Here is a 14,150-nt window from a genome sequence, read left to right on the forward strand (position 1 = left end):
CTGGTGTGGTAGGTGTGGTCCTGCAAAGCAAAACGTTGCCAGTTTGCTTCTGGTCAAGGCACACGCCTGGGTCGTGGGTTGGGTTTCCAGTTGGGGCACGTATAGGAGGCAAACAGTGTTTCCCTCTTGTATCAGCGTTTTTCTCCCATTCCCTCCCTCCTGCCCCTCCCCCCGGAAGTACTCACTTCACACCACCCCCATCCCAGGCTTGGTGCTGTCAGCATGTGATGACAGGTGTGCTACTTCTGGGCTGGAAGCCCTGGGTCCAGGACTACCGTGGCCATGCTGTGTACCCCAGCACCATCCAGACAAGGTAAGGAACCGAGGAAGTACCTAACGTATTGGCTGGATAAAGAGGCTTCTGGAATCGCCACTAGACTGGACCCAGATGCGCAGGCAGAACAATCTCAAGTCCAGCACAGGCCAGGCTTGAGGTGGGTAAGCAGCCACACCCAGCAATGATCCCCAAGAGCCCAGCCTCACTGTCCATCCCACTAGCCTTACCTCACCCTTTGCACCTCAGAACCTGGCTCTCTGCCTTCTACACAAGTTCCTAGAGATTTGGGCCTGTGAGTGGACTAGAAAGGGCAGAGATAAGAGGACCACTTCAAAAATAAACTGGTGGGTTTTAAACTGAGCCCCCAGTTTATGGGGGCATCCCCAGCACCAAACACAGGGCCAGGTTACATGAATCCCTCAATAAGAGTTTAATGAATGAGTAAATGTCGTCCCCTTCATAAGACCCCCACCCCAATTAAAGGCCAACTGCAGTAACAGTTCAGTGTTTCAACCCTTCTTCCTTCTTGCTGGGAGGTGCCATGTCATTTATTGAAAGAAAACAAAACAAAACAGGGCAAACACATTTCTTAATAAGTGCAGTTTGTTAAAATCCTGTTAAAACATATGGGTCAAGGGGAAGTAAAAATAATCAAGAGGATCACTGTAGGAAAAACATTTAGGTCTGGCACCTGGGAGATTTCTGGGGAGGAGGCAGTGGGAAAAATTTCATATTCTAAAGGGAAGGAGCCCCCTCCCCCCGCCTCCCCTTCTTCCCTCTCGCTCGCTTACTCCCACCAGAAACTACCAAGACGCCTGGAATAAAAGGTTTCAAGTTCAATAGTCACACTCTCTCCAAATACAAAAAGCAGTTACAATTCAACTCAACACAGAAGCTTGTGTGCAAAGTTATGTAAGGGAAACTGAGACATCGTATAAAAAGTTAGGTTAAAGATGATTTTGTGGTTTTGTTTTGAGGGTGTGGCTCTTTGTTGGTTGCCTGAACTCAGCAAAGAAATGGTTATCCTGATGAAATATCAACAGCCGACCCACAGTAAAAACAGACAAATTCTAAAAATTAAAAAAAGCATAATTACCAAAAAAATATGTCACTGCTTCCTCCCTCCACGCTTGCTTTTTAAATTTTTTTTTTTAAGTTTTTGATTTTTTTGTTTTAATCCTGAAAAGTAGACAGTAAAACAGCTCCTGGAAGAATTTACAACCAACTGCATGAGGGTCTGGGAAGCTGAGGGGCTGGAGGAGGGCTGGGACAGCGGACAGCAAGGGGTCGTCCTCAGTCACTGCAGCCTCACTGTATGACCAAGGGAGGGGAGGGGTGTCTTTAGTCAAAAAGGAGGAAGGGAAAAAGAGGAGGAAGAGGGAGGAGGTGGGGAGAGGAAGAAAAAATAAAAGGTCACTGTTGCCTGTTTGAATCAAGAGAAAAATGCCCAGCCCTATAGGGGAAGAGGTCCCTCAGAAGGGAGGCACGGGCTAGAGGGAGGCAGCCCTGGGATGACCTGTCCCCCAGCACCACAGGACTCTGTGGGGCAGACAAGGGACCGAGGTGGGCGCTGGTGGAGGAAGCCGGCAGGGGCCTCCGGGTCACACTGCTACTGCGTGCTCGTGCCCCCCTGTGTGTTCCCGGTGTAGCTCCCGTAGTCGTAGTTCCCGTAGTATGGTGGCCACTGGCCCTGGTTCTGATAGTACTGGTTCCACTGCTGAGCATACTGAGGAGAAACAGAAAGTACCAAGTTGTCTCTCATCCAGACCTATATTTGGCTCCTCCCCTCCCCCTACTCTCACCCATGGTACAGATGGGTGCAGTGACAATAGCTGACAGACGGGTCCCCTGACAGAGAAATCAAGGCACCTAGGGAGAACAAATGACTGACTAGATGGATACTGGTCTGGTCAGCGGGAACTGAAGGACTGAGGCCCAGGTCTCCCTGCTTGCCAGCCTAAAGCCCTTTCAGGCATAGGTAAACTCTGCATTCAAAATACTTAACCACAGCACCAACCCATCAGAACGGACATGGCCGTGGTGCTGAGGCAGGACCTGGAGGCCTTGCTGTACTGGGGAGAGGAGCTCGGATACCAGCTGTTTAGCAGCTAGAGCAGAAGTGGTTGCCACGTGAACTGGCTACATCAGATGGACACTTGCTGGCTGCCCATCTTCTTTGGACAATCAGGGACTCAAGGCTGGGAATACACATCCACAAGGGGTCCCTGAAAGTCTCTCCATTCCCCTGCCTCCAGCCATCCCGTCCTCTGCCCTTGCCTGGCACTTACCTGCTGATACTGGTTATAGCTGGGCTGAGGGTAGGTCTGTGCGGCTGGGGGCGGCGGCGGGGTATATGGAGCTGGGGTGTAGGCGCCGTAGCTCCCATAGTTGTAGGCAGGTGGTGGTGGAGGTGGAGGTGGTGGGGCTGTATAGCCCTGGCTGTAACCTCCCTGGTTGTAGGGTGGCTGGCTGTAACTCGGCTAGAAAGCAGGGAAAAAACCAGGGCTCTGAAATGGCCAGCTCAGCTGAGATGAAGGAAGGGCCTTTGTAAGCAATGGGCCCACAAAGAAACTTCCCTGGTGGAGGCAGAAGACTGAGGGGGAGGTGGGTTAGCCACATGGCAGGACAGGCAGGACAGGATGCAGGTCTGTGTTCTGGACTCTAATCTGAGATCCTGGGGGAAAAAGGCACAGGCATCTCTTGAAAGCCTGGTTTTCCGCCCCCTGCCTTAAAATGAAATAAAAAAATAACTACCTTTCAAGAGACTCGTGTATTCAAGTTTGTGTGCATGAACCACTGGGTACTCAGTAACTGTGGCAGTTGTTAAAGGAAGAGCTGATGAGAAAAATAGTAGTAGCTATTTCTTAAGTGTTTCCCACGTGCAGGTTGTATCATCAACTCAGCCAATCCCCCTACCAGCGCTGAGAGGTGGTCCCAGTAGTCTCGTTTTACTGAAAAGGAAGCTGAATAAGTGAAATCACTGACTGGGCCCAAGTCACATAGCTAAAAATTAGCAGGACCAGGACGTGACCCCTAGGTTTGCCTAGTTCCACAACCTTCCTCGTGAAGCTATGACGACACCACCCACCTCTCGCAGCAAACCTTGGATGTCAGTTCTATTAACAATGGTAGGCCTTTATGAGAAAAATGAAGTCCTGAGAGGTGAAGCTGTCTGTCCAAGGTCACAAAACCAGAATGTTTTAGGTCTGGGGTTTGAATTTGTGCCTGCTTAACTCCTGTTCTAGGAAATATTCTGGTTAGATCAGGACTGCAGAACTATTCATCTGTCTCCTGGCAGCTGTTCCCAGGCCTGGAATATTAAAGGTATTCTGGAAATGGCTGCGCAATAAAAGGAGACTGCTCTGGTTGACAACGGCCTGTCTGCAGCTGCTCCACACGAAGGCCTTCAAGCAGAGGGCAAGCCTCCCTAACCTTTGGGCCTGTCTCCACATCCTGAAGACCAGGGGATCAGCCCATTCCAGCCTGGGCAAGGGGCTACTCCAACTAAGTGTGAACCAGTGACAACGCCAAGAGAAATGTACTTGCTGGAGGTGGCTAGGGAACATCCTTGTCAAAAGCACTGTCTTGGAGAAAGACGGACAGAGTTGGAGGCAGGAGCGGACATGGGCTAAAGCAGGTGCTGGTGATTTCCCTGGTCCCACCTCCTCTCACCTGTGGAGGGCTGTAGCTGCTGACAGTGGGGGTGCTGGTACTGGCACTCGAGCCAGGCATGTTGCTGTTCTTGCTGTAGCTGCCGGCCCCTGGTGGGTTCCGAGCAGGGCTGTAGCTGGGTGGCGGCGGTGGCTGCTGTGGCGGCGGCTGTGGCGGCGGCGGCTGCTGAGGGGGTGGTTGCTGCTGGGGAGCTCGGTTGTAGCTGCCTCGGTTGTTGGAGTTGTTGTTATCCCGGCTATTGTTACCCCAGCGGTTCTGGTTGTAGCCACCACCTCCGCTACGGTTGAAACCTGTGTTGGAGAAACCAGGTGAAAAGGCCTGTCATTCTCGAGTTGGGACCCTCAGGAGCTGGGTTGACTTGGTGACTGCTGCAGCCCCAGTGTGGCCAGGCAAAGAGCAGGAGCTCAGTCAAGTAAGCAACCAAAGGACCCCCTGGGGGAATCCCCCCAGACCCCTGGGTGCACTCCCCCATGTGGTCTTGATAACGCTCAGTCATCAATGTCAGCTGAAGGTTTGTCTTGGTTTCTACTGTGTCCCCAGCATCTCGATAACTGTGCAATAAACTGGAAGAGGTGTTCTGGAGAGAGGCTGCCAAGCACAGAAGACAGTCCTCAACAGACGTGTCCCAATGGGCCGGTCTCTCCCGGGCCCTCGTGCAAGTGTTTCTTGAGCCTGAGACCCTTCCCTCTTCCAACTCCTACTGACCTCTGGACCTTAGCTCAGACATCAGCATCTCAGGAGAACTTTCTTGAGCCTGGCTCCCCCACTGACTAGCTCAGACCCCTTGGGCTTTCTTATTAAGCCCAGAAACGTTCTAGACTGTCACTATAGGGTGATATGTCTGTCTACGTCATGACTGTGTCCCTGAATGATCCAGTTCAAGACTGAAACATGGTAGGGCATGCCTGTTAAATTATGACTATATACTTTATTGCAGAGACAGCAGAGCTTGATGACCAAGAACTTGGGCTCTGGGTCACTTGATCCCAACTCTAGATTTAGCTGAGCAAATTAACCTCCCTAAGCACCTTTCTACATTTGTTTTAAAATGAAAAACCAAAAGCAGTCCTAACATTTGTCTTAAACCAGGTTCCGAGCTGAGACCCAGGACTGCCAGTAAACTTAGTCTGTCCCCTCTTCTCAAGGAGCTCAGGGCCAGAGGGGGAGGACTTAAAAAAATGATGGCAATGAGATATACAAACATGCAGGCACCCAGGGGGAGCAGGACAGTGGGAACATCTCCCTGAGGCCACAGAGTCTGACTCATCCTGGTTCTCTCCTGAAGTTCAGCCCAGGGCCGGTGCTGGGGAACCGTAACCTACTGACTGGGTAAGTCGTCCCAAAGCCCAACTCTGACCCAGGAACCAGAAGTGCAGAAAGCTCACCTCCTCGGTAGTTGCTTCCTCCACCACTGCCTCCTCCTCGGTTCTGGAAGCCTCCTCGGTTGCCCCCAGGGGGACCTCGGTTGTCGTAGCGCTGGAAACCGCCACCACCGCCACGGCCCCGGAAGCCACCGCCGCCTCGGTTGTCAAAGCGCTTTTCAGGGGGTGGCCCGGCCTTGCGACCCTCCTCATTGTATTGCCTCACCAGCTTGTCTGCTTCCTCCCGCTGCAGCTCAATGAACAGCACCTCATCTAGGAAGTCCCCAACGTCTGGCAATGTGAAGTTGGCTAGGAGGAAGGGAGGGTCCCAGAAGGAACAAGTAGGTCAGTACCTTTTGAGGTGTGATGCTCTCCACAACCAGGATACTGGAGTACTGAGCAAGACAGGTGACACCGGATCCCAACCTCAGCCTCTCTGACAATGGCTGGTGGCTAACAAAGACCTCTCTCCCTTTCTTGAAGAGGTAGCTAAGCTGCACCAAACCAGTGCTGATAAATGCTCTCTCCAACCTCACCCCAGGGAGGCCAGGCAGGTGGAATCTGGGAAGCAAACTGAAGCTTGCTCACATCCACCCAGGGGGTGCCGGAGGCGGATATCCATACAGGCCTCTGGCACTGCTCCCACACATTCCCTCCCTCGTCTCGCCCCAGCCCCATCTAATCTGAAAACCTTGTCATACCAAAGATATGGGCAACTTTTCCATTCACAGCTGTACTAGACAGGGAAGAGACAAAAGTAGAAACAAACAAACAAACAAACAAACAAACAAACAAAACCAACCAAGGAGGAGGTGGGGAAAACTATGTAAGGAGCTTTTCTTCAAGGACCCCATTGAGGTGTTCCTCTGGGAAATGCTTGTCTCCTACCTTTCATTTCCAAGACTGCATGATCTGGGACATCTTTGCCTTCCTCGTCGGTTCGCTTTATTGTTCTGTCTTTTAGGTCCTCATCAGTGGGACAAATGACAATAGCTTTGCGCTGGAAGCCTTCAAATGGTCTCATTTTTCGTCTCTGAGCTGACCCATAAACATTTGTCTAGGGATAGGTAACAGAAGAGGCAAGAGACAGTACATTACAGGATGGTTTTCTCATCTATGAGGCATTACGTAGGCCAAGGACTAAGAAAAGGGCACTAGTTCTTTTAAGCAGAGAAACCCAGGAAACTGACCTTCGCTTTTAAGATTTTTGAGTTCAACCTCAGAAAATGAATTGACTTGGGAAAGCGACAGTCACAGGGATTTCAATGGTTGGGGTTTATGCTTTAATCCTCTTGTTCTTAGTACTGTACTTTACAATCTGCTCCACCCCCCAAAAGTAATACAGGCCTTGTTTTATTTAGTTTCACAGATGTGTGTGTTTTACAAATTGAAGGAAAGATCCTCCACCGGCAAAAGTATCACGACTCGCTTTACTGCAGCAGTCTGGGACTGAACCCGCAGTATCTCCAAGGAATGCCCGTACATGCTCATCGCAAAATATTCAGAGTACAAAGCTTTAGAGTATCTTCATCTACCTACTTCCAGTCTTACTCTCCAGGAATGAACTGTATTAAATTTATGTCCTTCTAAAAACATCTGTGTTATTTTTAACACAGAATCATACTTTTCTGAAGCCTTTTTTCACTTAACACTTCTGACATTTTTCTGTGCCAGTGTTCTTTTAATGGATGCACAATATTTATGGAATGGGTATCATAATTAACCAGCCCCCTCCAACAGTGGTGTAGATTGTTTTCCTCAACACTGATTCTTTTATTCCCTCAGTCCTTTCTCTGAAACATCACCTTCACTCACAAGTTTCTAACCAGGAGGTTTGACAAGACAAGAGCCCCTGATTTTACAAGTGCAGTTTGTTTTTTGTTTTTGTTTGCTTTTTAAAAGATTTTATTCATTTATTTTCAGAGAGGGGAAGGGAGGGAGAAACAAAGGGAGAGTAACATCGATGTGTGAGAGAGATATCAGTTGGCTGCCTTTCGCACGCCTTCAACCAGGGACCTGGCCCAAAACCAAGTCATGTGCCCTGACTAGGAATTGAACCAGCAACCTTTCAGTTCACAGGATGGCGCTCAATCCACTGAACCACACCAGCCAGGGCACAAATGCAGTTTTGCTATGAACATCGTCCTCCCTTCCTCTAGGTGATGGGTAGATGCATACTGGGCTGGTGCTGGCACAGAGCAGCACTCTAGGACACATCTGATCAAGAGCAGTAGTAACAACAACTTCCACTTACTGAATACCTCCTATATGCTAGGCCCTTTGGGAATACATGCATTTAAACAACTTTTAGTGGCCTGATAGGGACTCAAGAGAGAAGCCACAGAAGGGGAAAAACAGTTTGTAAAGGGGAGTAAGCAAGTGAACAATAAAAAATGGTATATTTTGAAGATGCAGCCTGGCAGAGTGAAAAAAGCCCAGGATAAAGTCTCAGTGTGATTATAAACTCACTCTGGCCAGTCCCTGCAGTTGCTTCACCTGTAAAAAGGGGACAAAAAGCCTCCCTCCTGGACTGGTGAAGACTAAGCAGGAAGACTGCAAAGCATCACCCAGCATGAGGACTCCTTGAGTGGGGACTATGAGGTGGCCTTGAGCAGAAGCCACCTTGACAAAGGTAGGCCTTCGGGGAGGGCAGGGGGGGGGGGCGCGGCACATCCTGGTTCTAACCTGATTTGGCCACGTCACACCCATGGTGCCTGGGGTGATTGACTTCCACTCAAGGCCTCAGCCTCCTCATCTGTAGTCAACTTACTACATATTTACTTAGTTGCAAGCCCTGGACAGGGACAACAACAGAAATGCCATATGGTTGCTATTAAGACTGAAAGAGTTCATGAGTAAAAAGCCCCTGGTTAGCCCAGGGCCTGGCTCACAGCCAACACTCAACAAAAAGGAGCCACCACTGAAATGGCCTTCACTGGGTGGGGTACCGCTAATATTCCTACTGTAGTGTTCATGAAGCAACCCAGACAGAGGCAAGGTCAGGCTATACTGTCTTACCGTCAGAAAGGCAGGAACAGCGAGACAGGGTAGAAAGAACACAGGTTTTGGTGAAGCGGCTCAGACCTGAAAGCCCAGCTGTGCCCTTTACTATTTCTGAGACTGTAGACAAGTCACCTAATTAGCCTGAGTCTCAAATTTCTTCATCTGAAAGACAGGGATCATGTCATTTTCCTCCTAGCTCTGGTGAGGATTTGCACATGTGAAAATGCCTGGCATGTTGGAGGGAAAAAAGTTAACACATACAGGGTGGATCTGGAAATATGGCCAACAAAACTGATACTGTCCTAGGAGAGGATCAAGCAAAGTTAAGTTTGAGGAAAAGATGAGGCACAAGAGCCTCTCTTCTAAGACAAAAAGAACAGGGCTCAGTTGTGGGTCGGCCAGAGGCCAGGGACCCCAGTGCACACCTGTTGGGTGATCTTGGCTGTGGGCACAGCTGTCCTTTAAACCAGGGGCCCCCAAACTCTGGGCCATGGACTGGGACCAGTCCAGGACTGTCAGGAACCAGGCCGCACAGCAGGAAGTAAGTGCAAATCATCCTGAAACCATCCCTGCAGACCCAGGTACATGAAAAAGCTGTCTACCATAAAACCAGTCCCTGGTGCCAAAAAGGTTAGGAACTATGTCTCTAAACTGGTATCTCCATGGCCCTGACACACACACCAGGCAAAGACGTTCTTCCTGATTCCCCAGGGAAAGTGTCTTAACCTTCATGAAGGGGGAGTGAGAGGATGTTCATGGAGGGCACACAAATGCTGTGTGATCTGGACTTTGAGCACTGGCCCATATGGTTAAAAAGTACACCAGGTTACAGGGCAAAAGTCCAGTCTTCTCCCTACTGCTCTCCCTGGGCTCTATTCCCAAAAGCAGAGCAGAAGGTGGCATCTGGTCATAGGAAGATATAATTTAGGTTCCTCCAGCTAAATAATATTTTCTTCTGACACAAAAGCCAGAGTTGCTGGGTGCCAAAAAGAATGTGGCCCCAGACCATTCTGCAAACCACCGATTCCACAGTTCATTTGCCCATAAGAGGTGACCCTATTTTGATTCCTTTGAACCCAAGGACAGAGCTAAACAACTCCTGGATTGTTTCTATGGGGCAGACCTGCTCTGTCAATGTCCTGATGAGGGGACAGGGAAGAGAAACAACACTGCCCAGAGGGCTAGTCTCTGCAACCTCACGGGATGGGAGAACAGGGCAGAGTAGACGGGACTCATAAAGAGCTGGCCTCTGTCCCGGGAGGTGGCTAGACTCTGAGGGACGCCTTGTCAGACACTCTGGAGCTGAGGTGTGGAAAACCCTCTTGGTGACAGTTTCCAAGACAGCGCCTCCCTCCCCGTACTCCCTGGCTTGGGGAGGGCAAGAAGGGTGTCTAAACCACACCAGCAGAAACACAAATACTTGCCTTTCCTGGAGGAAAGGGAGTTAGCTGCTGGTGGCTGTTGCCACAGCAAACAGTGAGGTCAGAGACCCTGGGTTGGCCCGGGACTGCTGTGGTCACTGGGGGCTGCTAGTGTCTGTTGCTAAGAGACCAGCACAACAGCTAGATCAGCTTTTCCAGCTGTGTGAGCTCCCTCTGCCTAGCTCCTGTTTCTCCCAGTCCCACCCTGTGTGAAGACACTGGCTCTAAGAAGGTCTGCTGGGGCTGTGTCCCCTGATCCCCAGCCACCCCCAATCTCTAGGAATGTGGGCTAAAGGACAGGAGTCAGGTTTCTCAGAGGAAATGTATGGGTAGTGTTGCTGTGACAGCCTGGGGGAGTAAGGGAGGAACACAGCAGACTGCTCACAGCTCAGATTTATAGGAGTTCCACTGTTCCATTCCCATCTCACTTATTCCATTTCCACCCCCCACACCCCTCCATAGCTCAATGGGGTCAGTGGGAGAAACGTGGATGGATCCTAGAGCAGCAAACTTAAAAGCTGGTGATAAAAGTTCCCTCTGGGCTCACTGTAAGGTGAACCCAGTGGAAGGAACACACGTGTAGGCAGAGAACTAGCTGTAGTGTTACAGTGCAACTGGCTGAGGCCCTGGGAACAGGGAGGGTAGAGGAGATAAACACCCCTTTCTCCCAATGTCTGCCAGTACGAGGTGGTTAGGGCTTCCTCTCTGGCCCTGGGTTTGTTTCAAGCAAAGGCATGGCACCTGTCAACAGGGATGCAAAGCAGGACTAGAATCACATGTTCAGAGGCTAGGGTGGTGACAATGTCACACCCAGTCCTGCTCCTGATCACTGTCTGGCCTTAGCTCTGGGTTGCTAGGCCCAAAGGGAGCTCCTAGCCTGCAGCCCTCAACTCTGCAGTGGTTTGGGGCCCTCACACATAGCCCTGCAGAGGCCTTCTCAGAAGCCTCTGCATATCCCTCCCTCATCAAAACATGACTGTTGCTTCCCACTGCCCACAGGACAAAGCCTTAATTAACTCCTTTGCCCAGGACTCCCACTTTCCAATTTCCCACCATGGCTCTACCATTCTGAGCCGTGGCCACCTGGAAGGTCATCACAGACAAGTTCTGCTAGTAAATCAACAGTGTAACTTTTAACAGGTTCATTTCCTCTATGAGGCCTGTTTCCCTTGTGGTTTATCTCTTCTTTTTTTCCTTGGATGTTTCAGAGCTGTAACACCACCTGATCTGAAGAGGATACTTAGATCATCATGGAATGCAGGTCGAAGCTCCATCACACCAAGAGCTTGTGCCCAATGAGACATATCCTGGGGTACGAGCTGGGGCCCTAACCAGATATAGGGACAGTCCTGGTTCGCACAGCCTCACCTGCCTTCTGCAGGCAACATTCTCCTTCCCGCTCAAGAATGGGCATTTTTGCCCTGGCTGGTGTGGCTCAGCAGGTTGAGTGCTGGCTTGCGAACTGAAAGGCTGCCGGTTCAATTCCCAGTCAGGGCACAAGCCTGGGTTGCAGGCCAAGTTCCCAGCTGGGGGCATGCGAGAGGCAACTGATCAATGTTTCTTGTGGACACTGATGTTTCTCTCCCTATCTCTTCCCCTCCCATCCCCTCTCTCTAAAAAATAAATAAAATCTTAAAAAAGATAAAATTAACTGGCTTTAGACCTCTTCCTGGGACTGAATAACCTATAATTTAAAGCCCCAAGTCAATCTCTGTTTAACAGAGAACCCTCCTCCCTCACCTTCAGAGTTTAGGTACTTTTGCTTCCCTGTTGGCCTGGATCACTTAGCTCAACGTGCACACCCCTCAATGAGGACGCTCATGGCCCTGAAGACCAAAGCTGCTAAAGCCCCGGACCCCATCCCTAAACAAATGAGCATATGCTCCAAGACTAACAGTGTGTCTTTACAGAGCTCAGCTGTACTGTGCCTGGCTGAGGAGCTGATGCCTGAGCTCCAGGGAAGGCCCACTTTGAAATGTTGGACAGAGATGTTAAGATGATCTCCCTCCAGAACTACAATCCTTCTCCACTGAGCCACATATCTGAAATGGGTTTCACAGCCGATTTAACCGGCAAACTGGCAAAATGACAGGCAGGGAATACTCCCTGGGAACTCTCAGGGTGCTGTGACAACACTGCTGCCCCTTGCAGGGCACTGAGTCCCACTGGTGCCAAGTCAGGCTACAGTTCCAAATGCTCTGACAAGAATGAGCAAAGCAAGGCCAGGGTTAAAAAAAAAGTCTCCAAACGGAGAAAAAGCTGACTACATGCGTTACTGATGGGGCCAAGCTTGAGTAGTAATCCTGGGTGCCTCTTGGACTATCCTGTGCTCAACAGTTCCTCTACCCCGCCCCCGCCCGGAAATAAATATTCTAAACGTTAGCCCAATTAGTTGTTTCCATCAAAATTTAGTAATGCGGGATCATGTACTGTCTTCTTCACAAATGTGAGTCTTCCAGGATTAATCCCACAGTTTCAGAACCCAGAGCCAATCTCACATCCCCACCAACACAGAAAAGGGGCCAGGGTGAGGGCCCAGCCTTGGCCAACTCTTAGTTTTCCTAGCATGGCTGTTTTATCAGCAAAGAGCAGCTTTCCACTCCCAACACCTAACTGCCTGGGAAGATCATTTAAATTAATTTGTCTATCAAGAATTATCACCAGCCAATACCCTTTTTCTTTTTGTCTTTAAGAACTAAGTTCTTACTATGTACTCCTTTCAAATGCTGGATATAAAGAATCATTTCTTCAACTATAAACACACAATTACCAGTTTAATATGGAAAGATGTAACTCAGGACCAGCCAGATGGAAGAGATGCATAGGGCAAGATTATGTGGGAAGGGGTCCACCACTCTCTCACATCTCCATGTGTTCAGGATCCGACACTCTCACTCAGTTGTTTTGTATAAGATGCTCACTCCCGTGCAGAGGCAACTTGGTCCCCTGGAGTTTCCAACCACCTTTCAGTGGAGCCAACCACCATCACTAACTCCACCCTCATCAGGGGCCCTTTCAACTCCTGGTAACCAAATATCTGAGGCTACACATATGGAAGGCACTTACTTTACGTATGTGCACATTCACAGGTTTTTAAGAAGGCATGACTGCAAGGCTTAGGGAAAGAGAATTTTGTTCACAGATCCCCAAATAAAGAATCTGCTACTTGAGAAACCTTCAGGACATGTCAAGAATGACGTCTCATAAGCAACAAACATGAGGGAACTCATTACCCTGAGACAAGGATCCTTAACTATGTTTGGGTCACTTATACTTTTGAGAACATTGGAAACCACAAAACATCTTCCTCTCCTAACTCAAAACTAATTTTTTCAGAAAAGGACATAACTGCATACAAAATTGTGTTTAATTTTAAAGGTTCCCAGATCATCTGATGTGAACAACCCTGCTCTGAATTTAAACAAAGGTACAAAATATATGACTTAAGCCCTGGCTGGTGTGGCTCAGTGCACTGAGCGCTGGCCTGTGAATCAAAGAACCGCTGGTTCGATTCCCAGTCTAGGGCCCATGCCTGGGTTGAGGGCTGGGTCCCCAGTAGGGGGTGTGCAAGAGGAAACCACACATTAATGTTTCTCTCCCTTCCCCTCTCTAAAATAAATAATACATAAAAATCTCAAAAAAAAAAAAAAAAAAAAAGGCCTTAGATATGTACCTGACAGTCATAAAACATGCTAAGAGAAACTGAAACATACCTATTGTATAGAATAATTAATAACAATCTCCAGCTCCTATATGCCAGGCCCCATGTTAGGTATGTGGGCACCATTTTGATCTCCATTTTATAGACTAAGAGACTGAGGCTTGAAGGATGAAGTCAGCTGTCTGCAGGCATGCAGCTAGGAAGTAGCAGAGCTGCGATTAGAGCTCAGGTCTGCCCACCTCAGAAATCCATGCCCTTTCCATTTCATTAAACAGCTCTCACCTGATGATATCCTGTTGGCTGCTGAAGGCCTGAGCTAGGCCCAGATCACGGCCCCAGACCCCACTGCACCGAAAGGGCTCAGAGAACTATGCTAAGAGCTTGCGACTGTGCTATCATGTATGGCTGACCCCCTTACCAGCACTGCAGTCCAAGAGCATTATGGTGAAAAAATAAAAGGATAAGGGGGGGATAACCAGGCACCCAATAGGCCCCTTCCCTCTCCAGCAGCATGACGGTCATCAGCAAATACCTGGTCTAGGATATAGTTGCGTTTCTTGCGGGCAGCGATCTGGATGAGGCGATTGAGGCACTGGGTGGCCTGCTGGATCAGGACATCCCAGCGGCCAGCGTAGTTCCGCTGTCGGCGTAGGCCCATCACCTGTGGGCAGGGGGTGGTGAAGGGTGGGTGTTTCTGGCTATAGGGCAGCACTATGGGGTGGGGTAAGGGAGGTGGCGAAGGAAAGACCAGGGAC

The 14,150-nt window shown here is 49.6% G+C and overlaps 1 protein-coding gene across 3 annotated transcripts in view; it reads right to left on the bottom strand.

Annotated features, from left to right (window-relative positions):
- Positions 1–733: 733 nt before the first annotated feature.
- The window catches only part of HNRNPUL1 (heterogeneous nuclear ribonucleoprotein U like 1), a 34,834-nt gene continuing 21,417 nt past the window's right edge, over positions 734–14,150 (bottom strand). For all 3 annotated transcript variants that reach the window (XM_054580740.1, XM_054580739.1, XM_054580741.1), the window contains exons 10-15: positions 13,928–14,056; positions 6,199–6,367; positions 5,335–5,619; positions 3,950–4,239; positions 2,566–2,757; positions 734–2,003 (exon numbers count right to left, since the gene is read on the bottom strand). In XM_054580740.1, coding sequence (XP_054436715.1) covers positions 1,887–2,003; positions 2,566–2,757; positions 3,950–4,239; positions 5,335–5,619; positions 6,199–6,367; positions 13,928–14,056 — 1,182 coding nt within the window. In that variant the 3' untranslated portion in view covers positions 734–1,886. The remainder of the gene's footprint in view (positions 2,004–2,565; positions 2,758–3,949; positions 4,240–5,334; positions 5,620–6,198; positions 6,368–13,927; positions 14,057–14,150) is intronic.

The sequence above is a fragment of the Pteronotus mesoamericanus genome, unplaced genomic scaffold, assembly GCF_021234165.1.
Source record: "Pteronotus mesoamericanus isolate MK-2021 breed Mesoamerican mustached bat unplaced genomic scaffold, CSHL_Meso_final contig_639, whole genome shotgun sequence".
NCBI lineage: Eukaryota > Metazoa > Chordata > Mammalia > Chiroptera > Mormoopidae > Pteronotus > Pteronotus mesoamericanus.